The 27,848-nt window shown below is 40.2% G+C and overlaps 4 protein-coding genes across 4 annotated transcripts in view; all 4 read left to right on the plus strand.

Moving 5' to 3' along the window:
* Positions 1 to 9,829, plus strand: part of GBP6 (guanylate binding protein family member 6) — a 26,407-nt gene extending 16,578 nt beyond the window's left edge. Inside the window, exons 6-14 of the mRNA XM_060139607.1 lie at positions 499 to 744; positions 1,479 to 1,759; positions 2,488 to 2,700; positions 3,627 to 3,729; positions 4,066 to 4,259; positions 5,207 to 5,398; positions 6,844 to 6,946; positions 7,283 to 7,476; positions 8,426 to 9,829. Coding sequence (XP_059995590.1) covers positions 499 to 744; positions 1,479 to 1,759; positions 2,488 to 2,700; positions 3,627 to 3,729; positions 4,066 to 4,259; positions 5,207 to 5,398; positions 6,844 to 6,946; positions 7,283 to 7,476; positions 8,426 to 8,653 — 1,754 coding nt within the window. The 3' untranslated portion in view covers positions 8,654 to 9,829. The remainder of the gene's footprint in view (positions 1 to 498; positions 745 to 1,478; positions 1,760 to 2,487; positions 2,701 to 3,626; positions 3,730 to 4,065; positions 4,260 to 5,206; positions 5,399 to 6,843; positions 6,947 to 7,282; positions 7,477 to 8,425) is intronic.
* On the plus strand, positions 9,235 to 14,310 carry LOC132515510 (guanylate-binding protein 6-like). The gene is made up of 7 exons (XM_060141914.1): positions 9,235 to 9,282; positions 10,063 to 10,165; positions 10,502 to 10,695; positions 11,644 to 11,835; positions 13,281 to 13,383; positions 13,720 to 13,913; positions 14,245 to 14,310. The coding sequence occupies exons 1-7, from the start codon at positions 9,235 to 9,237 to the stop codon at positions 14,308 to 14,310; spliced, it is 900 nt and encodes a 299-aa protein (XP_059997897.1).
* Positions 14,311 to 17,097: 2,787 nt separating this feature from the next.
* LOC132514639 (guanylate-binding protein 6-like) lies at positions 17,098 to 19,573 on the plus strand. Its single transcript, XM_060139606.1, has 2 exons — positions 17,098 to 17,130; positions 18,143 to 19,573. The coding sequence occupies exons 1-2, from the start codon at positions 17,107 to 17,109 to the stop codon at positions 18,368 to 18,370; spliced, it is 252 nt and encodes an 83-aa protein (XP_059995589.1). The 5' UTR covers positions 17,098 to 17,106; the 3' UTR covers positions 18,371 to 19,573.
* Positions 19,574 to 20,219: 646 nt separating this feature from the next.
* Positions 20,220 to 27,307, plus strand: LOC132515511 (guanylate-binding protein 6-like). Its single transcript, XM_060141915.1, has 7 exons — positions 20,220 to 20,411; positions 21,423 to 23,162; positions 23,499 to 23,692; positions 24,641 to 24,832; positions 26,278 to 26,380; positions 26,717 to 26,910; positions 27,242 to 27,307. The coding sequence occupies exons 3-7, from the start codon at positions 23,669 to 23,671 to the stop codon at positions 27,305 to 27,307; spliced, it is 579 nt and encodes a 192-aa protein (XP_059997898.1). The 5' UTR covers positions 20,220 to 20,411; positions 21,423 to 23,162; positions 23,499 to 23,668.
* The last annotated feature ends 541 nt before the right edge of the window (positions 27,308 to 27,848 follow it).

Consider the following 27,848-nt stretch of genomic DNA (forward strand, 5'->3'; position numbering starts at 1 on the left):
TTTACCCTTCAGTGTTTTTTACTAAAAATTAGCTAACTCTGTACCAATTATTTTTTAGCATCAAAATCATTTCCCCTAAATAATCTGGTGTCATTCCTAATATTCCTGATATTGTTCAGTATCCCTTTTTTGTGGCTCTTCTTTTTAGTCCCACAGCTCAATTCCTACATGAGATTAAGTAGAGCAAAAAGTTACACTTGACCTTTCATTCTTTTAGCCATTAGTTCAGTAAACATCTAATAGACAACTACTCTACCATGTGCAGGTCTGGGGATACCAGCCATAGGTTTCTTTTACTGGATCAGAAGTCTCCCCAAATTTCTCTCCAGAATTACATCATTGGTATAAGTTTGATATGCATAGAAGTACTGAATGTCTATGTTAAAGGAGTTATAAACATAGAAGACAGCAAAGATACACAAATCCCTGTCATAAAAACCATTAGCTCCCTTGTCCCAAGACTCTTCCCAGTCTAATCTCTGTTTTTCTGTCCCTCAGGCAAGAATCCCAAAGCCCAAACATCAAATCTACCCAGAGAGTGTATCAGGCATTTCTTTCCAACACGGAAATGTTTTGTCTTTGACCGGCCAACAAATGATAAAGAACTTCTAGCTGATATTGAGAATGTGTCTGAAGACCAACTGGATCCTAAATTCCTGGAACAAACAAACAATTTCTGTCCTTACATCTTCACCAATGCAAAAACCAAGACCCTCAGAGAGGGAATCACAGTCACTGGGAACCGTGAGACTCTTTTTCCCATTTCCGTGGGACCACTGAATATTTTATATATGTGTTTTTCAGTAGTTTTGTGTGATTCCGTATAGAATTTAGGTTTTACAGACATTCATACTCCATGAAGAAATGTGTATATTTTATACTTATCTTACTTTCGGAGATTTAAAAATCTTTCCCCCAAATTGCAAGTTTTGTCACTGAAATCTGTGGCTTCCACTGATCTGAAAAATTCCTACACTAAGAAAAAAATTCACTATCTGGGTATAAAAACAAAATTCCATTTTCTCAGGGGAAGTCTTGTATAGTAAGTGTTCTTCACAAGGAGAATACAAAAAATATTTTGGGAGTTTACAGTGGTCCAAAAATAAATATTAGCCCATAAATCACTGAAAAATCCATTCAAAGCCTCAGAATTGGGAATAAATATAATCTGATATAATCTGATATACCCTGTCTCATCTAATACCTCTGTAATCTATCTTGCTTTCAATATTTCAGATATCCCCTAGTATTTTACATACAGGTAAATTTTTAATTTTTTTCAGCCCTGTGGGCTGGAAAACCATAAAAATGAAGAGTCAGTAGGGAAATGAAGGTAGGGATAGTAGAAGGGGGAAGTGGTGTGTGTGTGTGTGTGTGTGTGTGTGTGTGTGTGAGACCTTAGAAATATAGCCTCAGAATCCTGGTGCCTATTGACTGATAACTTAATATTTATCCCTTAAATGTCCTGGCTTATTCAGGTCTGAGGACTCTGGTTGTGACCTATGTGGATACCATCAATACTGGAGCTGTACCTTGTTTGGAGAACGCAGTGACAACTCTGGCCCAGCTGGAGAACTCAGCGGCCGTGCAGAAGGCAGCCGACCACTACAGTGAGCAGATGGCCCAGCAACTGAGGCTCCCCACGGACACGCTCCAGGAGCTTCTGGAGGTGCACGCAGCCTGTGAGAGGGAAGCCATTGCGATCTTCATGGAGTGCTCCTTCAAGGATGAAAATCAGGAATTCCAGAAGAATCTTGTGGTAATTTCTCTTAGTATTTACTATTTGTCCCCTTCTCTTGAAGAAGGGGAGAATATGACAGAATGAAGAGGCATCTGTCAAAAGCCTAGCAGAGCCTTTATTGAACCCATGGCTCATCCCTCTCTCAAGGATAAAGTAGTCTGTGTTCCCATCAGGGATATAGGGCTTCAAAGGACTACATTTCCTTCTTTTTTCTGCCAAGCCTCAGGCAGTTTATCTGGAAATGTCTCTCAACTCTGATGTAAAATCAGTATAGATATCTTCATAAAGTAAATACTTCTGTGGATTCCAAGGCTGTCCAGAGCATCCAAAAGTCATTCTGAAGCTGGTTTCTTTTCCTGTGAACACATTCCCATGACCAGCACCCAAAATTTCTCTTATCAGCCCTTCATTCCAGGCCATTTTCAACTTAGGTTGCTCCTTGTATCATTGAATATAGAATCACTGAATGTTGCAGCTGCAAGGAACCACAGAGATTAGATAATGTGCCTCCAACATTTCAGATGAAGAGCATGAAGGGAGGCTTAGAATCTTTCCTGTGGTCTTACAGAGAGTTTTCAAGATTGTGAGTAGATCAGATCTTGTGATTGCTGTTTTATTCCCTGTACTCCAACAGAATGCTTTTCTCCTGAGGACCACAGTCACACCAGTCCTTCTACCAGATTCCTTGGAAACGTATCTCCTCTGTTCCTTGCTTATGGTGACATCTCTCTACATTTCCCTCGCAGGAAATCATAAAGGATAAGAAGGAGGGTTTCTTGCTGCAGAATGAACAGGCATCTGTCAAATACTGCCAGGCTAAACTTCAGGAGCTTTCCAAGGCCCTAATGGAAAATATTTCAGCAGGCACTTTTTCTGTTCCTGGAGGTCATGAACTCTACAGGAAAGCAAAGGAAATGGTTGAAAGCGAGTATTGCCAAGTGCCCAGGAAAGGAGTGAAGGTGAGGAATAAGGGGAGCATGGGGAGTCTACAGAATAGAGTCAAGAGGGGTTCCTGAAAATCTGAGAGCACAGCACCAGGTGTGGGTAATGAGAGAGCATGGGCATATCATGACAGTTTTAGCTCTTGAGGTCCATACAATGTTCTTTATTCCCGAGGAGAAATGTCCATTCCCCCAAAATGACTATGGATTTCTAAAGTTCACGAGACAGAACAGAAATTGTTCATTTCTTCATCCAACAACATGCTTTTTGATGTGCCAAGTGCAGACGATCTACAAATCAGAGTCTTTGTACTCAAGGCTGATCACAAGAGAGGAAGTCCAATACACAGACAATTGCATACAAAGTTATAGCTCTTGTGAACCTTGAAAATGGGCTACAAAGGTGATAGTAACAAATGTAATAATAAAAAAGTAATAATGATAGTAAGAATGCAGCTGACATATTTTGAACTGTTATTGCCTAGAGCCATAATGCTAAGCTCTTTCGCTAGACTCTTTAATCCTTCAAATAACATTAAGAAGCATCTACGCTTATTGTCAACATTTTAAAGATCTGAACAGAGAGGCTTAGCAAGTTAAACTAACTTGCCTAAAGTTACAGACAGCAAGTAGCAGAGGAAAACAGCAGCACATTTTAGAGGCAGTATTTCACATTGGGAAGAGCAATATAGGAAAGCACCAGACATCCTGGGTTTGTAGAACTGAACACAGTTCTGACTGGAAAGAATCTGGAGTGGGTAGAAGGAAGTAGCACGGGGCTAGATACTGGAGGAAGACAGGTCACTGTAAGGAGCTTAGGCTTGTTGTAGTGAACCACTGTAGAATTTTAAACATGAAGCAAAAATTACATGGACATACTTGTTTTCGCAGCACTAATCTCCTCAATGGAATTTTAAGTTCTGTGCTCCTTCTTGGTTCCTCAGGCAAACGAAGTCCTCCAGAACTTTCTGCTGTCACAGGTGGCAATAGAGAAATCCATCCTGCAGGCAGATAAAGCCCTCAGTGATTGGGAGAAGGCTGTAGTAGGTACGGAGTAGGGCTCTGGCAGTCCCGCAGTTCCCTCTGACAGGTGTGAGAGCAAAACCTTCCTGATAAGGAAGAAGGAGCGTCTTCTCCATCTGTGGGATAGCTCTGCTACATCCAAAAACAGCAAGGGGAGTTGTGGTTGGACATGGTTAGATGTCAGCCAGACAGAGCCTCTCCCATCACATTCTGAAATGTGCTCTTGGTGGTGTGGACACGGGGGGCGGATTTCAGAGATTTTCTGCCTCCCTTTCCAATTTTATTTGGTCTCTGAGGTCAGGAGGGTAGAGATCAGTCCTTACCTTATTTTCATCCCTCTCTAAAACCTTCTTGGGGCAGAGGAGCAGGCCAGGAGGGAGACAGCTGAGAGGGAACAGGAGCTGCTGAAACAGAAACTGCAGGAGCTGGAGCAGCAGACGGAAGCACGACAGAGGAGTCTCCAGGAAAACATAGCCCAGCTGACAGAGAAGCTGGCGAGGAGAAGAGAAAAGCTACTGAGAGAGCACAATATGATGTTGGAGCATAAGCTGAAGGTAGGTCAGGCTGTGGCCTTAGTAGTGCTTGACGGTCATTACCCTTGTACATCAGGAAGGGGTGGGCGAAGGTTACAGCAAGACTAGGGAGGGAAGCACCGCTGCCATTTACTGCTTGTGATATATTAAAACCCTGAAGCCTTTGAATCCTTCCAAAAAGCCTTTGAGTTCTACTGTATAAGTAGACTCTGGAGAGTTCAGCATGATTATGGCCCCTCCAGTCCCCTGGAGAATATAAATAGTGTTTGGATATCCATTTTGAGAATTTTAAAATGATCTCATGAGGCTTCATTAAACAGATATTCCAACCACATATATTTGATATGAGCAGCAACTGGCTTGCTTTACCAGGATCATTGCCGATTACCGGGAACTTGCTACCACCCAGAGACCCTGAGGTAGATCTATGCTGTCATAAAACTATTGGAAATGTCCAGACTTAAAAACATAGAGAGGCAACGGCTTCTAAACTTGCTGCCTTGTCTCCAGGTGTGGATAGATACCCAAGCTATCATGTGACATAGAGGGAATTTTCTCACTGTCCATCTGGATGTGTTTATAACAGATTTCTATGATTTGGGTGACTGCACCATCTTGAGTGGGACTGAGAATTAGTGCAATCAGACCAAGGTTACCTCTCACCTCTCATTTTTTGGCTGGAACATATATTTGTCCTCATGTCAGGCTTCGCTTTTTGGCAAAACCCAATGGTATGTGAATATTAGTAAGGCTGTAAACTATACTTTCTCTTAGTGTTTAGGTCCAAACCAGTAGATATTCCGTGTTACAAAATTCTCCTTTCATGACTGAGTAAGAAAGAACAATTTTAGCAGTGAAACAAAGATAATTTGCAAAGTTTTAAAGTTTGACAAAATGTAATCGTTGAAAAAAAATGGGGATTTAAAAAGTTTTACTTCCCTTCTCTCACTTTTTTTTTTTTTTTTTAGGTCCAGGAAGCTCTGCTTAAAGAAGGATTTAGAAAGAAATCTGAGGAGATGAATGCAGAGATAAATCGTTTGAAAAATATGATTGATAATACTAAAGATGATGATACTCCCTGGCTGGCAGTAGCCTTGGACGAATTTGGCAAAGAGATCTCTTCACTATTGTGCACTCCAGGCAAACTTCTTGGTCATATTGTGAGTGGTGTGAGCTCCCTATTTAAAACGAAGTAGCTCTTCTTTTAAAGAAATTATAGATACACAATATATGTACATGCTCTGGCCTATGTTTGGTGTGAATGCTTTTCACTTGCATTCAGCAAATCTTTAAATATAAAAAGTGGTTACTAGAAAATATCAATGCCTGGCCCACATTAGATAGAATAAATGCACTTTGATATAGCATGTTCACTTTTAGGAAATATATGTGTGCAAAATCATATATATGTATATATACATACATACATACAAGAGGCCCGTTGAGGCATCCCTTTTAATGGCAAAAGATTGGAAACTACTTAAATGTCCATCTATATAAACTGGTAATATACATTTTCCATGTACATATACTGGAATACTATGTAGCCAGTAAAAAAATTGATAGTGGAGGTTTATATGTATAAATATAGAACAACCTTGAAGATATATAGTAGAGTGAAAAAAATGAGGTACAAAACAGTTTGTATAATCTGTTCACCATAAAAAATGCAATTATTATGTGCACTCATATATATGTACACATAGAACGCCTCTGGAAGATTCATTAGAAAGTGGTATCATTGGTTCCTTCTGGGGAGAACAGCTTGGCATTCGTGATGGAAGGGACACACACTTTTCATTATATCCTCTATCTTCTCAATTCTGTAAAGAAAGCTTGTATTATCATTTCTCAAATGACAAAGAAAACATAAAGTATAATACTAAAAATGATAATAAATGGAATGTGAAATTGACTATTAGATGATGAAATTGCTCATTGCTTCTAGAAATGACATCAGTCTGTTCAATGAGTTGGATCAGAATACTAGAAAGCATAAAATTTGCATCCTAATCTTGTTTTCACTTTGGCTGTGTTTTTAATCCCTTATATTTCTTCAAAAAGAAGGTATAAACTTTCCTGTTACCCCTTGAAATCTCAGCTAGAGGAGAATGCAGCTGACATATTTTGAACTGTTATTGCCTATAGCCATAATGCTAAGCTCTTTCGCTAGACTCTTTAATCCTTCAAATAACATTAAGAAGCATCTACGCTTATTGTCAACATTTTAAAGATCTGAACGGAGAGGCTTAGCAAGTTAAACGAACTTGCCTAAAGTTACAGACAGCAAGTAGCAGAGGAAAACAGCAGCACATTTTAGAGGCAGTATTTCACATTGGGAAGAGCAATATAGGAAAGCACCAGACATCCTGGGTTTGTAGAACTGAACATAGTTCTGACTGGCTGGAATCTGGAGTGGGTAGAAGGAAGTAGCACGGGGCTAGATACTGGAGGAAGACAGGTCGCTGTAAGGAGCTTAGGCTTGTTGTAGTGAACCACTGTAGAATTTTAAACATGAAGCAAAAATTACATGGACATACTTGTTTTTGCAGCACTAATCTCCTCAATGGAATTTTAAGTTCTGTGCTCCTTCTTGGTTCCTCAGGCAAACGAAGTCCTCCAGAACTTTCTGCTGTCACAGGTGGCAATAGAGAAATCCATCCTGCAGGCAGATAAAGCCCTCAGTGATGGGGAGAAGGCTGTAGCAGGTACGGAGTAGGGCTCTGGCAGTCCCGCAGTTCCCTCTGACAGGTGTGAGAGCAAAACCTTCCTGATAGGGAAGAAGGAGCGTCTTCTCCATCTGTGGGATAGCTCTGCTACATCCAAAAACAGCAAGGGGAGTTGTGGTTGGACATGGTTAGATGTCAGCCAGACAGAGCCTCTCCCATCACATTCTGAAATGTGCTCTTGGTGGTGTGGACACGGGGGGCGGATTTCAGAGATTTTCTGCCTCCCTTTCCAATTTTATTTGGTCTCTGAGGTCAGGAGGGTAGAGATCAGTCCTTACCTTATTTTCATCCCTCTCTAAAACCTTCTTGGGGCAGAGGAGCAGGCCAGGAGGGAGACAGCTGAGAGGGAACAGGAGCTGCTGAAACAGAAACTGCAGGAGCTGGAGCAGCAGACGGAAGCACGACAGAGGAGTCTCCAGGAAAACATAGCCCAGCTGACAGAGAAGCTGGTGAGGAGAAGAGAAAAGCTACTGAGAGAGCACAATATGACGTTGGAGCATAAGCTGAAGGTAGGTCAGGCTGTAGCCTTAGTAGTGCTTGACGGTCATTACCCTTGTACATCAGGAAGGGGTGGGCGAAGGTTACAGCAGGACTAGGGAGGGAAGCACCGCTGCCATTTACTGCTTGTGATATATTAAAACCCTGAAGCCTTTGAATCCTTCCAAAAAGCCTTTGAGTTCTACTGTATAAGTAGACTCTGGAGAGTTCAGCATGATTATGGCCCCTCCAGTCCCCTGGAGAATATAAATAGTGTTTGGATATCCATTTTGAGAATTTTAAAATGATCTCATGAGGCTTCATTAAACAGATATTCCAACCACATATATTTGATATGAGCAGCAACTGGCTTGCTTTACCAGGATCATTGCCGATTACCGGGAACTTGCTACCACCCAGAGACCCTGAGGTAGATCTATGCTGTCATAAAACTATTGGAAATGTCCAGACTTAAAAACATAGAGAGGCAACGGCTTCTAAACTTGCTGCCTTGTCTCCAGGTGTGGATAGATACCCAAGCTATCATGTGACATAGAGGGAATTTTCTCACTGTCCATCTGGATGTGTTTATAACAGATTTCTATGATTTGGGTGACTGCATCATCTTGAGTGGGACTGAGAATTAGTGCAATCAGACCAAGGTTACCTCTCACCTCTCATTTTTTGGCTGGAACATATATTTGTCCTCATGTCAGGCTTCGCTTTTTGGCAAAACCCAATGGTATGTGAATATTAGTAAGGCTGTAAACTATACTTTCTCTTAGTGTTTAGGTCCAAACCAGTAGATATTCCGTGTTACAAAATTCTCCTTTCATGACTGAGTAAGAAAGAACAATTTTAGCAGTGAAACAAAGATAATTTGCAAAGTTTTAAAGTTTGACAAAATGTAATCGTTGAAAAAAAATGGGGATTTAAAAAGTTTTACTTCCCTTCTCTCACTTTTTTTTTTTTTTTTTTTAGGTCCAGGAAGCTCTGCTTAAAGAAGGATTTAGAAAGAAATCTGAGGAGATGAATGCAGAGATAAATCGTTTGAAAAATATGATTGATAATACTAAAGATGATGATACTCCCTGGCTGGCAGTAGCCTTGGACGAATTTGGCAAAGAGATCTCTTCACTATTGTGCACTCCAGGCAAACTTCTTGGTCATATTGTGAGTGGTGTGAGCTCCCTATTTAAAACGAAGTAGCTCTTCTTTTAAAGAAATTATAGATACACAATATATGTACATGCTCTGGCCTATGTTTGGTGTGAATGCTTTTCACTTGCATTCAGCAAATCTTTAAATATAAAAAGTGGTTACTAGAAAATATCAATGCCTGGCCCACATTAGATAGAATAAATGCACTTTGATATAGCATGTTCACTTTTAGGAAATATATGTGTGCAAAATCATATATATGTATATATACATACATACATACAAGAGGCCCGTTGAGGCATCCCTTTTAATGGCAAAAGATTGGAAACTACTTAAATGTCCATCTATATAAACTGGTAATATACATTTTCCATGTACATATACTGGAATACTATGTAGCCAGTAAAAAAATTGATAGTGGAGGTTTATATGTATAAATATAGAACAACCTTGAAGATATATAGTAGAGTGAAAAAAATGAGGTACAAAACAGTTTGTATAATCTGTTCACCATAAAAAATGCAATTATTATGTGCACTCATATATATGTACACATAGAACGCCTCTGGAAGATTCATTAGAAAGTGGTATCATTGGTTCCTTCTGGGGAGAACAGCTTGGCATTCGTGATGGAAGGGACACACACTTTTCATTATATCCTCTATCTTCTCAATTCTGTAAAGAAAGCTTGTATTATCATTTCTCAAATGACAAAGAAAACATAAAGTATAATACTAAAAATGATAATAAATGGAATGTGAAATTGACTATTAGATGATGAAATTGCTCATTGCTTCTAGAAATGACATCAGTCTGTTCAATGAGTTGGATCAGAATACTAGAAAGCATAAAATTTGCATCCTAATCTTGTTTTCACTTTGGCTGTGTTTTTAATCCCTTATATTTCTTCAAAAAGAAGGTATAAACTTTCCTGTTACCCCTTGAAATCTCAGCTAGAGGAGAATGCAGCTGACATATTTTGAACTGTTATTGCCTATAGCCATAATGCTAAGCTCTTTCGCTAGACTCTTTAATCCTTCAAATAACATTAAGAAGCATCTACGCTTATTGTCAACATTTTAAAGATCTGAACGGAGAGGCTTAGCAAGTTAAACGAACTTGCCTAAAGTTACAGACAGCAAGTAGCAGAGGAAAACAGCAGCACATTTTAGAGGCAGTATTTCACATTGGGAAGAGCAATATAGGAAAGCACCAGACATCCTGGGTTTGTAGAACCGAACATAGTTCTGACTGGCTGGAATCTGGAGTGGGTAGAAGGAAGTAGCACGGGGCTAGATACTGGAGGAAGACAGGTCGCTGTAAGGAGCTTAGGCTTGTTGTAGTGAACCACTGTAGAATTTTAAACATGAAGCAAAAATTACATGGACATACTTGTTTTTGCAGCACTAATCTCCTCAATGGAATTTTAAGTTCTGTGCTCCTTCTTGGTTCCTCAGGCAAACGAAGTCCTCCAGAACTTTCTGCTGTCACAGGTGGCAATAGAGAAATCCATCCTGCAGGCAGATAAAGCCCTCAGTGATGGGGAGAAGGCTGTAGTAGGTACGGAGTAGGGCTCTGGCAGTCCCGCAGTTCCCTCTGACAGGTGTGAGAGCAAAACCTTCCTGATAAGGAAGAAGGAGCGTCTTCTCCATCTGTGGGATAGCTCTGCTACATCCAAAAACAGCAAGGGGAGTTGTGGTTGGACATGGTTAGATGTCAGCCAGACAGAGCCTCTCCCATCACATTCTGAAATGTGCTCTTGGTGGTGTGGACACGGGGGGCGGATTTCAGAGATTTTCTGCCTCCCTTTCCAATTTTATTTGGTCTCTGAGCTCAGGAGGGTAGAGATCAGTCCTTACCTTATTTTCATCCCTCTCTAAAACCTTCTTGGGGCAGAGGAGCAGGCCAGGAGGGAGACAGCTGAGAGGGAACAGAAGCTGCTGAAACAGAAACTGCAGGAGCTGGAGCAGCAGACGGAAGCACGACAGAGGAGTCTCCAGGAAAACATAGCCCAGCTGACAGAGAAGCTGGCGAGGAGAAGAGAAAAGCTACTGAGAGAGCACAATATGACGTTGGAGCATAAGCTGAAGGTAGGTCAGGCTGTAGCCTTAGTAGTGCTTGACGGTCATTACCCTTGTACATCAGGAAGGGGTGGGCGAAGGTTACAGCAGGACTAGGGAGGGAAGCACCGCTGCCATTTACTGCTTGTGATATATTAAAACCCTGAAGCCTTTGAATCCTTCCAAAAAGCCTTTGAGTTCTACTGTATAAGTAGACTCTGGAGAGTTCAGCATGATTATGGCCCCTCCAGTCCCCTGGAGAATATAAATAGTGTTTGGATATCCATTTTGAGAATTTTAAAATGATCTCATGAGGCTTCATTAAACAGATATTCCAACCACATATATTTGATATGAGCAGCAACTGGCTTGCTTTACCAGGATCATTGCCGATTACCGGGAACTTGCTACCACCCAGAGACCCTGAGGTAGATCTATGCTGTCATAAAACTATTGGAAATGTCCAGACTTAAAAACATAGAGAGGCAACGGCTTCTAAACTTGCTGCCTTGTCTCCAGGTGTGGATAGATACCCAAGCTATCATGTGACATAGAGGGAATTTTCTCACTGTCCATCTGGATGTGTTTATAACAGATTTCTATGATTTGGGTGACTGCACCATCTTGAGTGGGACTGAGAATCAGTGCAATCAGACCAAGGTTACCTCTCACCTCTCATTTTTTGGCTGGAACATATATTTGTCCTCATGTCAGGCTTCGCTTTTTGGCAAAACCCAATGGTATGTGAATATTAGTAAGGCTGTAAACTATACTTTCTCTTAGTGTTTAGGTCCAAACCAGTAGATATTCCGTGTTACAAAATTCTCCTTTCATGACTGAGTAAGAAAGAACAATTTTAGCAGTGAAACAAAGATAATTTGCAAAGTTTTAAAGTTTGACAAAATGTAATCGTTGAAAAAAAATGGGGATTTAAAAAGTTTTACTTCCCTTCTCTCACTTTTTTTTTTTTTTTTTTAGGTCCAGGAAGCTCTGCTTAAGGAAGGATTTAGAAAGAAATCTGAGGAGATGAATGCAGAGATAAATCGTTTGAAAAATATGATTGATAATACTAAAGATGATGATACTCCCTGGCTGGCAGTAGCCTTGGACGAATTTGGCAAAGAGATCTCTTCACTATTGTGCACTCCAGGCAAACTTCTTGGTCATATTGTGAGTGGTGTGAGCTCCCTATTTAAAACGAAGTAGCTCTTCTTTTAAAGAAATTATAGATACACAATATATGTACATGCTCTGGCCTATGTTTGGTGTGAATGCTTTTCACTTGCATTCAGCAAATCTTTAAATATAAAAAGTGGTTACTAGAAAATATCAATGCCTGGCCCACATTAGATAGAATAAATGCACTTTGATATAGCATGTTCACTTTTAGGAAATATATGTGTGCAAAATCATATATATGTATATATACATACATACATACAAGAGGCCCGTTGAGGCATCCCTTTTAATGGCAAAAGATTGGAAACTACTTAAATGTCCATCTATATAAACTGGTAATATACATTTTCCATGTACATATACTGGAATACTATGTAGCCAGTAAAAAAATTGATAGTGGAGGTTTATATGTATAAATATAGAACAACCTTGAAGATATATAGTAGAGTGAAAAAAATGAGGTACAAAACAGTTTGTATAATCTGTTCACCATAAAAAATGCAATTATTATGTGCACTCATATATATGTACACATAGAACGCCTCTGGAAGATTCATTAGAAAGTGGTATCATTGGTTCCTTCTGGGGAGAACAGCTTGGCATTCGTGATGGAAGGGACACACACTTTTCATTATATCCTCTATCTTCTCAATTCTGTAAAGAAAGCTTGTATTATCATTTCTCAAATGACAAAGAAAACATAAAGTATAATACTAAAAATGATAATAAATGGAATGTGAAATTGACTATTAGATGATGAAATTGCTCATTGCTTCTAGAAATGACATCAGTCTGTTCAATGAGTTGGATCAGAATACTAGAAAGCATAAAATTTGCATCCTAATCTTGTTTTCACTTTGGCTGTGTTTTTAATCCCTTATATTTCTTCAAAAAGAAGGTATAAACTTTCCTGTTACCCCTTGAAATCTCAGCTAGAGGAGAATGCAGCTGACATATTTTGAACTGTTATTGCCTATAGCCATAATGCTAAGCTCTTTCGCTAGACTCTTTAATCCTTCAAATAACATTAAGAAGCATCTACGCTTATTGTCAACATTTTAAAGATCTGAACGGAGAGGCTTAGCAAGTTAAACGAACTTGCCTAAAGTTACAGACAGCAAGTAGCAGAGGAAAACAGCAGCACATTTTAGAGGCAGTATTTCACATTGGGAAGAGCAATATAGGAAAGCACCAGACATCCTGGGTTTGTAGAACTGAACATAGTTCTGACTGGCTGGAATCTGGAGTGGGTAGAAGGAAGTAGCACGGGGCTAGATACTGGAGGAAGACAGGTCGCTGTAAGGAGCTTAGGCTTGTTGTAGTGAACCACTGTAGAATTTTAAACATGAAGCAAAAATTACATGGACATACTTGTTTTTGCAGCACTAATCTCCTCAATGGAATTTTAAGTTCTGTGCTCCTTCTTGGTTCCTCAGGCAAACGAAGTCCTCCAGAACTTTCTGCTGTCACAGGTGGCAATAGAGAAATCCATCCTGCAGGCAGATAAAGCCCTCAGTGATGGGGAGAAGGCTGTAGCAGGTACGGAGTAGGGCTCTGGCAGTCCCGCAGTTCCCTCTGACAGGTGTGAGAGCAAAACCTTCCTGATAGGGAAGAAGGAGCGTCTTCTCCATCTGTGGGATAGCTCTGCTACATCCAAAAACAGCAAGGGGAGTTGTGGTTGGACATGGTTAGATGTCAGCCAGACAGAGCCTCTCCCATCACATTCTGAAATGTGCTCTTGGTGGTGTGGACACGGGGGGCGGATTTCAGAGATTTTCTGCCTCCCTTTCCAATTTTATTTGGTCTCTGAGGTCAGGAGGGTAGAGATCAGTCCTTACCTTATTTTCATCCCTCTCTAAAACCTTCTTGGGGCAGAGGAGCAGGCCAGGAGGGAGACAGCTGAGAGGGAACAGGAGCTGCTGAAACAGAAACTGCAGGAGCTGGAGCAGCAGACGGAAGCACGACAGAGGAGTCTCCAGGAAAACATAGCCCAGCTGACAGAGAAGCTGGTGAGGAGAAGAGAAAAGCTACTGAGAGAGCACAATATGACGTTGGAGCATAAGCTGAAGGTAGGTCAGGCTGTAGCCTTAGTAGTGCTTGACGGTCATTACCCTTGTACATCAGGAAGGGGTGGGCGAAGGTTACAGCAGGACTAGGGAGGGAAGCACCGCTGCCATTTACTGCTTGTGATATATTAAAACCCTGAAGCCTTTGAATCCTTCCAAAAAGCCTTTGAGTTCTACTGTATAAGTAGACTCTGGAGAGTTCAGCATGATTATGGCCCCTCCAGTCCCCTGGAGAATATAAATAGTGTTTGGATATCCATTTTGAGAATTTTAAAATGATCTCATGAGGCTTCATTAAACAGATATTCCAACCACATATATTTGATATGAGCAGCAACTGGCTTGCTTTACCAGGATCATTGCCGATTACCGGGAACTTGCTACCACCCAGAGACCCTGAGGTAGATCTATGCTGTCATAAAACTATTGGAAATGTCCAGACTTAAAAACATAGAGAGGCAACGGCTTCTAAACTTGCTGCCTTGTCTCCAGGTGTGGATAGATACCCAAGCTATCATGTGACATAGAGGGAATTTTCTCACTGTCCATCTGGATGTGTTTATAACAGATTTCTATGATTTGGGTGACTGCACCATCTTGAGTGGGACTGAGAATTAGCGCAATCAGACCAAGGTTACCTCTCACCTCTCATTTTTTGGCTGGAACATATATTTGTCCTCATGTCAGGCTTCGCTTTTTGGCAAAACCCAATGGTATGTGAATATTAGTAAGGCTGTAAACTATACTTTCTCTTAGTGTTTAGGTCCAAACCAGTAGATATTCCGTGTTACAAAATTCTCCTTTCATGACTGAGTAAGAAAGAACAATTTTAGCAGTGAAACAAAGATAATTTGCAAAGTTTTAAAGTTTGAGAAAATGTAACCCTTGAAAAAAAATGGGGATTTAAAAAGTTTTACTTCCCTTCTCTCACTTTTTTTTTTTTTTTTTTAGGTCCAGGAAGCTCTGCTTAAAGAAGGATTTAGAAAGAAATCTGAGGAGATGAATGCAGAGATAAATCGTTTGAAAAATATGATTGATAATACTAAAGATGATGATACTCCCTGGCTGGCAGTAGCCTTGGACGAATTTGGCAAAGAGATCTCTTCACTATTGTGCACTCCAGGCAAACTTCTTGGTCATATTGTGAGTGGTGTGAGCTCCCTATTTAAAACGAAGTAGCTCTTCTTTTAAAGAAATTATAGATACACAATATATGTACATGCTCTGGCCTATGTTTGGTGTGAATGCTTTTCACTTGCATTCAGCAAATCTTTAAATATAAAAAGTGGTTACTAGAAAATATCAATGCCTGGCCCACATTAGATAGAATAAATGCACTTTGATATAGCATGTTCACTTTTAGGAAATATATGTGTGCAAAATCATATATATGTATATATACATACATACATACAAGAGGCCCGTTGAGGCATCCCTTTTAATGGCAAAAGATTGGAAACTACTTAAATGTCCATCTATATAAACTGGTAATATACATTTTCCATGTACATATACTGGAATACTATGTAGCCAGTAAAAAAATTGATAGTGGAGGTTTATATGTATAAATATAGAACAACCTTGAAGATATATAGTAGAGTGAAAAAAATGAGGTACAAAACAGTTTGTATAATCTGTTCACCATAAAAAATGCAATTATTATGTGCACTCATATATATGTACACATAGAACGCCTCTGGAAGATTCATTAGAAAGTGGTATCATTGGTTCCTTCTGGGGAGAACAGCTTGGCATTCGTGATGGAAGGGACACACACTTTTCATTATATCCTCTATCTTCTCAATTCTGTAAAGAAAGCTTGTATTATCATTTCTCAAATGACAAAGAAAACATAAAGTATAATACTAAAAATGATAATAAATGGAATGTGAAATTGACTATTAGATGATGAAATTGCTCATTGCTTCTAGAAATGACATCAGTCTGTTCAATGAGTTGGATCAGAATACTAGAAAGCATAAAATTTGCATCCTAATCTTGTTTTCACTTTGGCTGTGTTTTTAATCCCTTATATTTCTTCAAAAAGAAGGTATAAACTTTCCTGTTACCCCTTGAAATCTCAGCTAGAGGAGAATGCAGCTGACATATTTTGAACTGTTATTGCCTATAGCCATAATGCTAAGCTCTTTCGCTAGACTCTTTAATCCTTCAAATAACATTAAGAAGCATCTACGCTTATTGTCAACATTTTAAAGATCTGAACGGAGAGGCTTAGCAAGTTAAACGAACTTGCCTAAAGTTACAGACAGCAAGTAGCAGAGGAAAACAGCAGCACATTTTAGAGGCAGTATTTCACATTGGGAAGAGCAATATAGGAAAGCACCAGACATCCTGGGTTTGTAGAACTGAACATAGTTCTGACTGGCTGGAATCTGGAGTGGGTAGAAGGAAGTAGCACGGGGCTAGATACTGGAGGAAGACAGGTCGCTGTAAGGAGCTTAGGCTTGTTGTAGTGAACCACTGTAGAATTTTAAACATGAAGCAAAAATTACATGGACATACTTGTTTTTGCAGCACTAATCTCCTCAATGGAATTTTAAGTTCTGTGCTCCTTCTTGGTTCCTCAGGCAAACGAAGTCCTCCAGAACTTTCTGCTGTCACAGGTGGCAATAGAGAAATCCATCCTGCAGGCAGATAAAGCCCTCAGTGATGGGGAGAAGGCTGTAGCAGGTACGGAGTAGGGCTCTGGCAGTCCCGCAGTTCCCTCTGACAGGTGTGAGAGCAAAACCTTCCTGATAAGGAAGAAGGAGCGTCTTCTCCATCTGTGGGATAGCTCTGCTACATCCAAAAACAGCAAGGGGAGTTGTGGTTGGACATGGTTAGATGTCAGCCAGACAGAGCCTCTCCCATCACATTCTGAAATGTGCTCTTGGTGGTGTGGACACGGGGGGCGGATTTCAGAGATTTTCTACCTCCCTTTCCAATTTTATTTGGTCTCTGAAGTCAGGAGGGTAGAGATCAGTCCTTACCTTATTTTCATCCCTCTCTAAAACCTTCTTGGGCAGAGGAGCAGGCCAGGAGGGAGACAGCTGAGAGGGAACAGGAGCTGCTGAAACACAAACTGCAGGAGCTGGAGCAGCAGACGGAAGCACGACAGAGGAGTCTCCAGGAAAACATAGCCCAGCTGACAGAGAAGCTGGTGAGGAGAAGAGAAAAGCTACTGAGAGAGCACAATATGACGTTGGAGCATAAGCTGAAGGTAGGTCAGGCTGTGGCCTTAGTAGTGCTTGGCGGTCATTACCCTTGTACATCAGGAAGGGGTGGGCGAAGGTTACAGCAAGACTAGGGAGGGAAGCACCGCTGCCATTTACTGTTTGTGATATATTAAAACCCGAAGGTTACAGCAAGACTAGGGAGGGAAGCACCGCTGCCATTTACTGCTTGTGATATATTAAAACCCTGAAGCCTTTGAATCCTTCCAAAAAGCCTTTGAGTTCTACTGTATAAGTAGACTCTGGAGAGTTCAGCATGATTATGGCCCCTCCAGTCCCCTGGAGAATATAAATAGTGTTTGGATATCCATTTTGAGAATTTTTAAATGATCTCATGAGGCTTCATTAAACAGATATTCCAACCACATATATTTGATATGAGCAGCAACTGGCTTGCTTTACCAGGATCATTGCCGATTACCAGGAACCTTGCTACCACCCAGAGACCCTGAGGTACATCTATGCTGTCATAAAACTATTGGAAATGTCCAGACTTAAAAACATAGAGAGGCAACGGCTTCTAAACTTGTTGCCTTGTCTCCAGGTGTGGATAGATACCCAAGCTATCATGTGACATAGAGGGAATTTTCTCACTGTCCATCTGGATGTGTTTATAACAGATTTCTATGATTTGGGTGACTGCACCATCTTGAGTGGGACTGAGAATCAGTGCAATCAGACCAAGGTTACCTCTCGCCTCTCATTTTTTGGCTGGAATGTATATTTGTCCTCATGTCAGGCTTAGCTTTTTGGTAAAACCCAATGGTATGTGAATATTAGTAAGTCTGTAGACTATACTTTCTCTTAGTGTTTAGGTCCAAACCAGTAGATATTCTGTGTTACAAAATTCTCCTTTCATGACTGAGTAAGAAAGAACAATTTTAGCAGTGAAACAAAGATAATTTGCAAAGTTTTAAAGTTTGACAAAATGTAATCCCTGAAAAAAAATGGGGATTTAAAAAGTTTTACTTCCCTTTTCTCACTTTTTCTTTTTTTTAGGTCCAGGAAGCTCTGCTTAAAGAAGGATTTAGAAAGAAATCTGAGGAGATGAATGCAGAGATAAATCGTTTGAAAAATATGATTGATAATACTAAAGATGATGATACTCCCTGGCTGGCAGTAGCCTTGGACAAATTTGGCAAAAAGATCTCTTCACTATTGTGCGCTCCAGTCAAACTTCTTGGTCATATTGTGAGTGGTGTGAGCTCCCTATTTAAAATGAAGTAGCTCTTCTTTTAAAGAAATTATAGATACACAATATATGTACATGCTCTGGCCTATGTTTGGTGTGAATGCTTTTCACTTGCATTCAGCAAATCTTTAAATATAAAAAGTGGTTACTAGAAAATATCAATGCCTGGCCCACATTAGATAGAATAAATGCACTTTGATATAGCATGTTCACTTTTAGGAAATATATGTGTGCAAAATCATATATATGTATATATACATACATACATACAAGAGGCCCGTTGAGGCATCCCTTTTAATGGCAAAAGATTGGAAACTACTTAAATGTCCATCTATATAAACTGGTAATATACATTTTCCATGTACATATACTGGAATACTATGTAGCCAGTAAAAAAATTGATAGTGGAGGTTTATATGTATAAATATAGAACAACCTTGAAGATATATAGTAGAGTGAAAAAAATGAGGTACAAAACAGTTTGTATAATCTGTTCACCATAAAAAATGCAATTATTATGTGCACTCATATATATGTACACATAGAACGCCTCTGGAAGATTCATTAGAAAGTGGTATCATTGGTTCCTTCTGGGGAGAACAGCTTGGCATTCGTGATGGAAGGGACACACACTTTTCATTATATCCTCTATCTTCTCAATTCTGTAAAGAAAGCTTGTATTATCATTTCTCAAATGACAAAGAAAACATAAAGTATAATACTAAAAATGATAATAAATGGAATGTGAAATTGACTATTAGATGATGAAATTGCTCATTGCTTCTAGAAATGACATCAGTCTGTTCAATGAGTTGGATCAGAATACTAGAAAGCATAAAATTTGCATCCTAATCTTGTTTTCACTTTGGCTGTGTTTTTAATCCCTTATATTTCTTCAAAAAGAAGGTATAAACTTTCCTGTTACCCCTTGAAATCTCAGCTAGAGGAGAATGCAGCTGACATATTTTGAACTGTTATTGCCTATAGCCATAATGCTAAGCTCTTTCGCTAGACTCTTTAATCCTTCAAATAACATTAAGAAGCATCTACGCTTATTGTCAACATTTTAAAGATCTGAACGGAGAGGCTTAGCAAGTTAAACGAACTTGCCTAAAGTTACAGACAGCAAGTAGCAGAGGAAAACAGCAGCACATTTTAGAGGCAGTATTTCACATTGGGAAGAGCAATATAGGAAAGCACCAGACATCCTGGGTTTGTAGAACTGAACATAGTTCTGACTGGCTGGAATCTGGAGTGGGTAGAAGGAAGTAGCACAGGGCTAGATACTGGAGGAAGACAGGTCACTGTAAGGAGCTTAGGCTTGTTGTAGTGAACCACTGTAGAATTTTAAACATGAAGCAAAAATTACATGGACATACTTGTTTTTGCAGCACTAATCTCCTCAATGGAATTTTAAGTTCTGTGCTCCTTCTTGGTTCCTCAGGCAAACGAAGTCCTCCAGAACTTTCTGCTGTCACAGGTGGCAATAGAGAAATCCATCCTGCAGGCAGATAAAGCCCTCAGTGATGGGGAGAAGGCTGTAGTAGGTACGGAGTAGGGCTCTGGCAGTCCCGCAGTTCCCTCTGACAGGTGTGAGAGCAAAACCTTCCTGATAAGGAAGAAGGAGCGTCTTCTCCATCTGTGGGATAGCTCTGCTACATCCAAAAACAGCAAGGGGAGTTGTGGTTGGACATGGTTAGATGTCAGCCAGACAGAGCCTCTCCCATCACATTCTGAAATGTGCTCTTGGTGGTGTGGACACGGGGGGCGGATTTCAGAGATTTTCTACCTCCCTTTCCAATTTTATTTGGTCTCTGAAGTCAGGAGGGTAGAGATCAGTCCTTACCTTATTTTCATCCCTCTCTAAAACCTTCTTGGGCAGAGGAGCAGGCCAGGAGGGAGACAGCTGAGAGGGAACAGGAGCTGCTGAAACACAAACTGCAGGAGCTGGAGCAGCAGACGGAAGCACGACAGAGGAGTCTCCAGGAAAACATAGCCCAGCTGACAGAGAAGCTGGCGAGGAGAAGAGAAAAGCTACTGAGAGAGCACAATATGACGTTGGAGCATAAGCTGAAGGTAGGTCAGGCTGTGGCCTTAGTAGTGCTTGACGGTCATTACCCTTGTACATCAGGAAGGGGTGGGCGAAGGTTACAGCAAGACTAGGGAGGGAAGCACCGCTGCCATTTACTGCTTGTGATATATTAAAACCCGAAGGTTACAGCAAGACTAGGGAGGGAAGCACCGCTGCCATTTACTGCTTGTGATATATTAAAACCCTGAAGCCTTTGAATCCTTCCAAAAAGCCTTTGAGTTCTACTGTATAAGTAGACTCTGGAGAGTTCAGCATGATTATGGCCCCTCCAGTCCCCTGGAGAATATAAATAGTGTTTGGATATCCATTTTGAGAATTTTTAAATGATCTCATGAGGCTTCATTAAACAGATATTCCAACCACATATATTTGATATGAGCAGCAACTGGCTTGCTTTACCAGGATCATTGCCGATTACCAGGAACCTTGCTACCACCCAGAGACCCTGAGGTACATCTATGCTGTCATAAAACTATTGGAAATGTCCAGACTTAAAAACATAGAGAGGCAACGGCTTCTAAACTTGTTGCCTTGTCTCCAGGTGTGGATAGATACCCAAGCTATCATGTGACATAGAGGGAATTTTCTCACTGTCCATCTGGATGTGTTTATAACAGATTTCTATGATTTGGGTGACTGCACCATCTTGAGTGGGACTGAGAATCAGTGCAATCAGACCAAGGTTACCTCTCGCCTCTCATTTTTTGGCTGGAACGTATATTTGTCCTCATGTCAGGCTTAGCTTTTTGGCAAAACCCAATGGTATGTGAATATTAGTAAGGCTGTAGACTATACTTCTCTTAGTGTTTAGGTCCAAACCAGTAGATATTCTGTGTTACAAAATTCTCCTTTCATGACTGAGTAAGAAAGAACAATTTTAGCAGTGAAACAAAGATAATTTGCAAAGTTTTAAAGTTTGACAAAATGTAATCCCTGAAAAAAAATGGGGATTTAAAAAGTTTTACTTCCCTTTTCTCACTTTTTCTTTTTTTTAGGTCCAGGAAGCTCTGCTTAAAGAAGGATTTAGAAAGAAATCTGAGGAGATGAATGCAGAGATAAATCGTTTGAAAAATATGATTGATAATACTAAAGATGATGATACTCCCTGGCTGGCAGTAGCCTTGGACAAATTTGGCAAAAAGATCTCTTCACTATTGTGCGCTCCAGTCAAACTTCTTGGTCATATTGTGAGTGGTGTGAGCTCCCTATTTAAAATGAAGTAGCTCTTCTTTTAAAGAAATTATAGATACACAATATATGTACATGCTCTGGCCTATGTTTGGTGTGAATGCTTTTCACTTGCATTCAGCAAATCTTTAAATATAAAAAGTGGTTACTAGAAAATATCAATGCCTGGCCCACATTAGATAGAATAAATGCACTTTGATATAGCATGTTCACTTTTAGGAAATATATGTGTGCAAAATCATATATATGTATATATACATACATACATACAAGAGGCCCGTTGAGGCATCCCTTTTAATGGCAAAAGATTGGAAACTACTTAAATGTCCATCTATATAAACTGGTAATATACATTTTCCATGTACATATACTGGAATACTATGTAGCCAGTAAAAAAATTGATAGTGGAGGTTTATATGTATAAATATAGAACAACCTTGAAGATATATAGTAGAGTGAAAAAAATGAGGTACAAAACAGTTTGTATAATCTGTTCACCATAAAAAATGCAATTATTATGTGCACTCATATATATGTACACATAGAACGCCTCTGGAAGATTCATTAGAAAGTGGTATCATTGGTTCCTTCTGGGGAGAACAGCTTGGCATTCGTGATGGAAGGGACACACACTTTTCATTATATCCTCTATCTTCTCAATTCTGTAAAGAAAGCTTGTATTATCATTTCTCAAATGACAAAGAAAACATAAAGTATAATACTAAAAATGATAATAAATGGAATGTGAAATTGACTATTAGATGATGAAATTGCTCATTGCTTCTAGAAATGACATCAGTCTGTTCAATGAGTTGGATCAGAATACTAGAAAGCATAAAATTTGCATCCTAATCTTGTTTTCACTTTGGCTGTGTTTTTAATCCCTTATATTTCTTCAAAAAGAAGGTATAAACTTTCCTGTTACCCCTTGAAATCTCAGCTAGAGGAGAATGCAGCTGACATATTTTGAACTGTTATTGCCTATAGCCATAATGCTAAGCTCTTTCGCTAGACTCTTTAATCCTTCAAATAACATTAAGAAGCATCTACGCTTATTGTCAACATTTTAAAGATCTGAACGGAGAGGCTTAGCAAGTTAAACGAACTTGCCTAAAGTTACAGACAGCAAGTAGCAGAGGAAAACAGCAGCACATTTTAGAGGCAGTATTTCACATTGGGAAGAGCAATATAGGAAAGCACCAGACATCCTGGGTTTGTAGAACTGAACATAGTTCTGACTGGCTGGAATCTGGAGTGGGTAGAAGGAAGTAGCACGGGGCTAGATACTGGAGGAAGACAGGTCGCTGTAAGGAGCTTAGGCTTGTTGTAGTGAACCACTGTAGAATTTTAAACATGAAGCAAAAATTACATGGACATACTTGTTTTTGCAGCACTAATCTCCTCAATGGAATTTTAAGTTCTGTGCTCCTTCTTGGTTCCTCAGGCAAACGAAGTCCTCCAGAACTTTCTGCTGTCACAGGTGGCAATAGAGAAATCCATCCTGCAGGCAGATAAAGCCCTCAGTGATGGGGAGAAGGCTGTAGCAGGTACGGAGTAGGGCTCTGGCAGTCCCGCAGTTCCCTCTGACAGGTGTGAGAGCAAAACCTTCCTGATAGGGAAGAAGGAGCGTCTTCTCCATCTGTGGGATAGCTCTGCTACATCCAAAAACAGCAAGGGGAGTTGTGGTTGGACATGGTTAGATGTCAGCCAGACAGAGCCTCTCCCATCACATTCTGAAATGTGCTCTTGGTGGTGTGGACACGGGGGGCGGATTTCAGAGATTTTCTGCCTCCCTTTCCAATTTTATTTGGTCTCTGAGCTCAGGAGGGTAGAGATCAGTCCTTACCTTATTTTCATCCCTCTCTAAAACCTTCTTGGGGCAGAGGAGCAGGCCAGGAGGGAGACAGCTGAGAGGGAACAGAAGCTGCTGAAACAGAAACTGCAGGAGCTGGAGCAGCAGACGGAAGCACGACAGAGGAGTCTCCAGGAAAACATAGCCCAGCTGACAGAGAAGCTGGCGAGGAGAAGAGAAAAGCTACTGAGAGAGCACAATATGACGTTGGAGCATAAGCTGAAGGTAGGTCAGGCTGTAGCCTTAGTAGTGCTTGACGGTCATTACCCTTGTACATCAGGAAGGGGTGGGCGAAGGTTACAGCAGGACTAGGGAGGGAAGCACCGCTGCCATTTACTGCTTGTGATATATTAAAACCCTGAAGCCTTTGAATCCTTCCAAAAAGCCTTTGAGTTCTACTGTATAAGTAGACTCTGGAGAGTTCAGCATGATTATGGCCCCTCCAGTCCCCTGGAGAATATAAATAGTGTTTGGATATCCATTTTGAGAATTTTAAAATGATCTCATGAGGCTTCATTAAACAGATATTCCAACCACATATATTTGATATGAGCAGCAACTGGCTTGCTTTACCAGGATCATTGCCGATTACCGGGAACTTGCTACCACCCAGAGACCCTGAGGTAGATCTATGCTGTCATAAAACTATTGGAAATGTCCAGACTTAAAAACATAGAGAGGCAACGGCTTCTAAACTTGCTGCCTTGTCTCCAGGTGTGGATAGATACCCAAGCTATCATGTGACATAGAGGGAATTTTCTCACTGTCCATCTGGATGTGTTTATAACAGATTTCTATGATTTGGGTGACTGCACCATCTTGAGTGGGACTGAGAATCAGTGCAATCAGACCAAGGTTACCTCTCACCTCTCATTTTTTGGCTGGAACATATATTTGTCCTCATGTCAGGCTTCGCTTTTTGGCAAAACCCAATGGTATGTGAATATTAGTAAGGCTGTAAACTATACTTTCTCTTAGTGTTTAGGTCCAAACCAGTAGATATTCCGTGTTACAAAATTCTCCTTTCATGACTGAGTAAGAAAGAACAATTTTAGCAGTGAAACAAAGATAATTTGCAAAGTTTTAAAGTTTGACAAAATGTAATCGTTGAAAAAAAATGGGGATTTAAAAAGTTTTACTTCCCTTCTCTCACTTTTTTTTTTTTTTTTTTAGGTCCAGGAAGCTCTGCTTAAGGAAGGATTTAGAAAGAAATCTGAGGAGATGAATGCAGAGATAAATCGTTTGAAAAATATGATTGATAATACTAAAGATGATGATACTCCCTGGCTGGCAGTAGCCTTGGACGAATTTGGCAAAGAGATCTCTTCACTATTGTGCACTCCAGGCAAACTTCTTGGTCATATTGTGAGTGGTGTGAGCTCCCTATTTAAAACGAAGTAGCTCTTCTTTTAAAGAAATTATAGATACACAATATATGTACATGCTCTGGCCTATGTTTGGTGTGAATGCTTTTCACTTGCATTCAGCAAATCTTTAAATATAAAAAGTGGTTACTAGAAAATATCAATGCCTGGCCCACATTAGATAGAATAAATGCACTTTGATATAGCATGTTCACTTTTAGGAAATATATGTGTGCAAAATCATATATATGTATATATACATACATACATACAAGAGGCCCGTTGAGGCATCCCTTTTAATGGCAAAAGATTGGAAACTACTTAAATGTCCATCTATATAAACTGGTAATATACATTTTCCATGTACATATACTGGAATACTATGTAGCCAGTAAAAAAATTGATAGTGGAGGTTTATATGTATAAATATAGAACAACCTTGAAGATATATAGTAGAGTGAAAAAAATGAGGTACAAAACAGTTTGTATAATCTGTTCACCATAAAAAATGCAATTATTATGTGCACTCATATATATGTACACATAGAACGCCTCTGGAAGATTCATTAGAAAGTGGTATCATTGGTTCCTTCTGGGGAGAACAGCTTGGCATTCGTGATGGAAGGGACACACACTTTTCATTATATCCTCTATCTTCTCAATTCTGTAAAGAAAGCTTGTATTATCATTTCTCAAATGACAAAGAAAACATAAAGTATAATACTAAAAATGATAATAAATGGAATGTGAAATTGACTATTAGATGATGAAATTGCTCATTGCTTCTAGAAATGACATCAGTCTGTTCAATGAGTTGGATCAGAATACTAGAAAGCATAAAATTTGCATCCTAATCTTGTTTTCACTTTGGCTGTGTTTTTAATCCCTTATATTTCTTCAAAAAGAAGGTATAAACTTTCCTGTTACCCCTTGAAATCTCAGCTAGAGGAGAATGCAGCTGACATATTTTGAACTGTTATTGCCTATAGCCATAATGCTAAGCTCTTTCGCTAGACTCTTTAATCCTTCAAATAACATTAAGAAGCATCTACGCTTATTGTCAACATTTTAAAGATCTGAACGGAGAGGCTTAGCAAGTTAAACGAACTTGCCTAAAGTTACAGACAGCAAGTAGCAGAGGAAAACAGCAGCACATTTTAGAGGCAGTATTTCACATTGGGAAGAGCAATATAGGAAAGCACCAGACATCCTGGGTTTGTAGAACTGAACATAGTTCTGACTGGCTGGAATCTGGAGTGGGTAGAAGGAAGTAGCACGGGGCTAGATACTGGAGGAAGACAGGTCGCTGTAAGGAGCTTAGGCTTGTTGTAGTGAACCACTGTAGAATTTTAAACATGAAGCAAAAATTACATGGACATACTTGTTTTTGCAGCACTAATCTCCTCAATGGAATTTTAAGTTCTGTGCTCCTTCTTGGTTCCTCAGGCAAACGAAGTCCTCCAGAACTTTCTGCTGTCACAGGTGGCAATAGAGAAATCCATCCTGCAGGCAGATAAAGCCCTCAGTGATGGGGAGAAGGCTGTAGCAGGTACGGAGTAGGGCTCTGGCAGTCCCGCAGTTCCCTCTGACAGGTGTGAGAGCAAAACCTTCCTGATAGGGAAGAAGGAGCGTCTTCTCCATCTGTGGGATAGCTCTGCTACATCCAAAAACAGCAAGGGGAGTTGTGGTTGGACATGGTTAGATGTCAGCCAGACAGAGCCTCTCCCATCACATTCTGAAATGTGCTCTTGGTGGTGTGGACACGGGGGGCGGATTTCAGAGATTTTCTGCCTCCCTTTCCAATTTTATTTGGTCTCTGAGGTCAGGAGGGTAGAGATCAGTCCTTACCTTATTTTCATCCCTCTCTAAAACCTTCTTGGGGCAGAGGAGCAGGCCAGGAGGGAGACAGCTGAGAGGGAACAGGAGCTGCTGAAACAGAAACTGCAGGAGCTGGAGCAGCAGACGGAAGCACGACAGAGGAGTCTCCAGGAAAACATAGCCCAGCTGACAGAGAAGCTGGTGAGGAGAAGAGAAAAGCTACTGAGAGAGCACAATATGACGTTGGAGCATAAGCTGAAGGTAGGTCAGGCTGTAGCCTTAGTAGTGCTTGACGGTCATTACCCTTGTACATCAGGAAGGGGTGGGCGAAGGTTACAGCAGGACTAGGGAGGGAAGCACCGCTGCCATTTACTGCTTGTGATATATTAAAACCCTGAAGCCTTTGAATCCTTCCAAAAAGCCTTTGAGTTCTACTGTATAAGTAGACTCTGGAGAGTTCAGCATGATTATGGCCCCTCCAGTCCCCTGGAGAATATAAATAGTGTTTGGATATCCATTTTGAGAATTTTAAAATGATCTCATGAGGCTTCATTAAACAGATATTCCAACCACATATATTTGATATGAGCAGCAACTGGCTTGCTTTACCAGGATCATTGCCGATTACCGGGAACTTGCTACCACCCAGAGACCCTGAGGTAGATCTATGCTGTCATAAAACTATTGGAAATGTCCAGACTTAAAAACATAGAGAGGCAACGGCTTCTAAACTTGCTGCCTTGTCTCCAGGTGTGGATAGATACCCAAGCTATCATGTGACATAGAGGGAATTTTCTCACTGTCCATCTGGATGTGTTTATAACAGATTTCTATGATTTGGGTGACTGCACCATCTTGAGTGGGACTGAGAATTAGCGCAATCAGACCAAGGTTACCTCTCACCTCTCATTTTTTGGCTGGAACATATATTTGTCCTCATGTCAGGCTTCGCTTTTTGGCAAAACCCAATGGTATGTGAATATTAGTAAGGCTGTAAACTATACTTTCTCTTAGTGTTTAGGTCCAAACCAGTAGATATTCCGTGTTACAAAATTCTCCTTTCATGACTGAGTAAGAAAGAACAATTTTAGCAGTGAAACAAAGATAATTTGCAAAGTTTTAAAGTTTGAGAAAATGTAACCCTTGAAAAAAAATGGGGATTTAAAAAGTTTTACTTCCCTTCTCTCACTTTTTTTTTT

This window comes from Lagenorhynchus albirostris, chromosome 2, assembly GCF_949774975.1.
Source record: "Lagenorhynchus albirostris chromosome 2, mLagAlb1.1, whole genome shotgun sequence".
In the NCBI taxonomy this organism is placed as follows: Eukaryota; Metazoa; Chordata; class Mammalia; order Artiodactyla; family Delphinidae; genus Lagenorhynchus; species Lagenorhynchus albirostris.

Bases quoted from the DNA above. Each gene is read 5' to 3' on its own strand.
- LOC132515510 (XM_060141914.1), top strand. From the start codon at position 9,235: ATGGAAGGGACACACACTTTTCATTATATCCTCTATCTTCTCAATTCT. The intron at 10,166-10,501 runs GTACGGAGTAGG...TTCTTGGGGCAG, and splicing joins TGGGGAGAAGGCTGTAGTAG to AGGAGCAGGCCAGGAGGGAG. The intron at 13,384-13,719 runs GTACGGAGTAGG...TTCTTGGGGCAG, and splicing joins TGGGGAGAAGGCTGTAGCAG to AGGAGCAGGCCAGGAGGGAG.
- LOC132514639 (XM_060139606.1), top strand. From the start codon at position 17,107: ATGACGTTGGAGCATAAGCTGAAG. The intron at 17,131-18,142 runs GTAGGTCAGGCT...TCTTTTTTTTAG, and splicing joins CGTTGGAGCATAAGCTGAAG to GTCCAGGAAGCTCTGCTTAA.
- LOC132515511 (XM_060141915.1), top strand. From the start codon at position 23,669: ATGACGTTGGAGCATAAGCTGAAG. The intron at 24,833-26,277 runs GTGAGTGGTGTG...TTGGTTCCTCAG, and splicing joins GCAAACTTCTTGGTCATATT to GCAAACGAAGTCCTCCAGAA. The intron at 26,381-26,716 runs GTACGGAGTAGG...TTCTTGGGGCAG, and splicing joins TGGGGAGAAGGCTGTAGCAG to AGGAGCAGGCCAGGAGGGAG.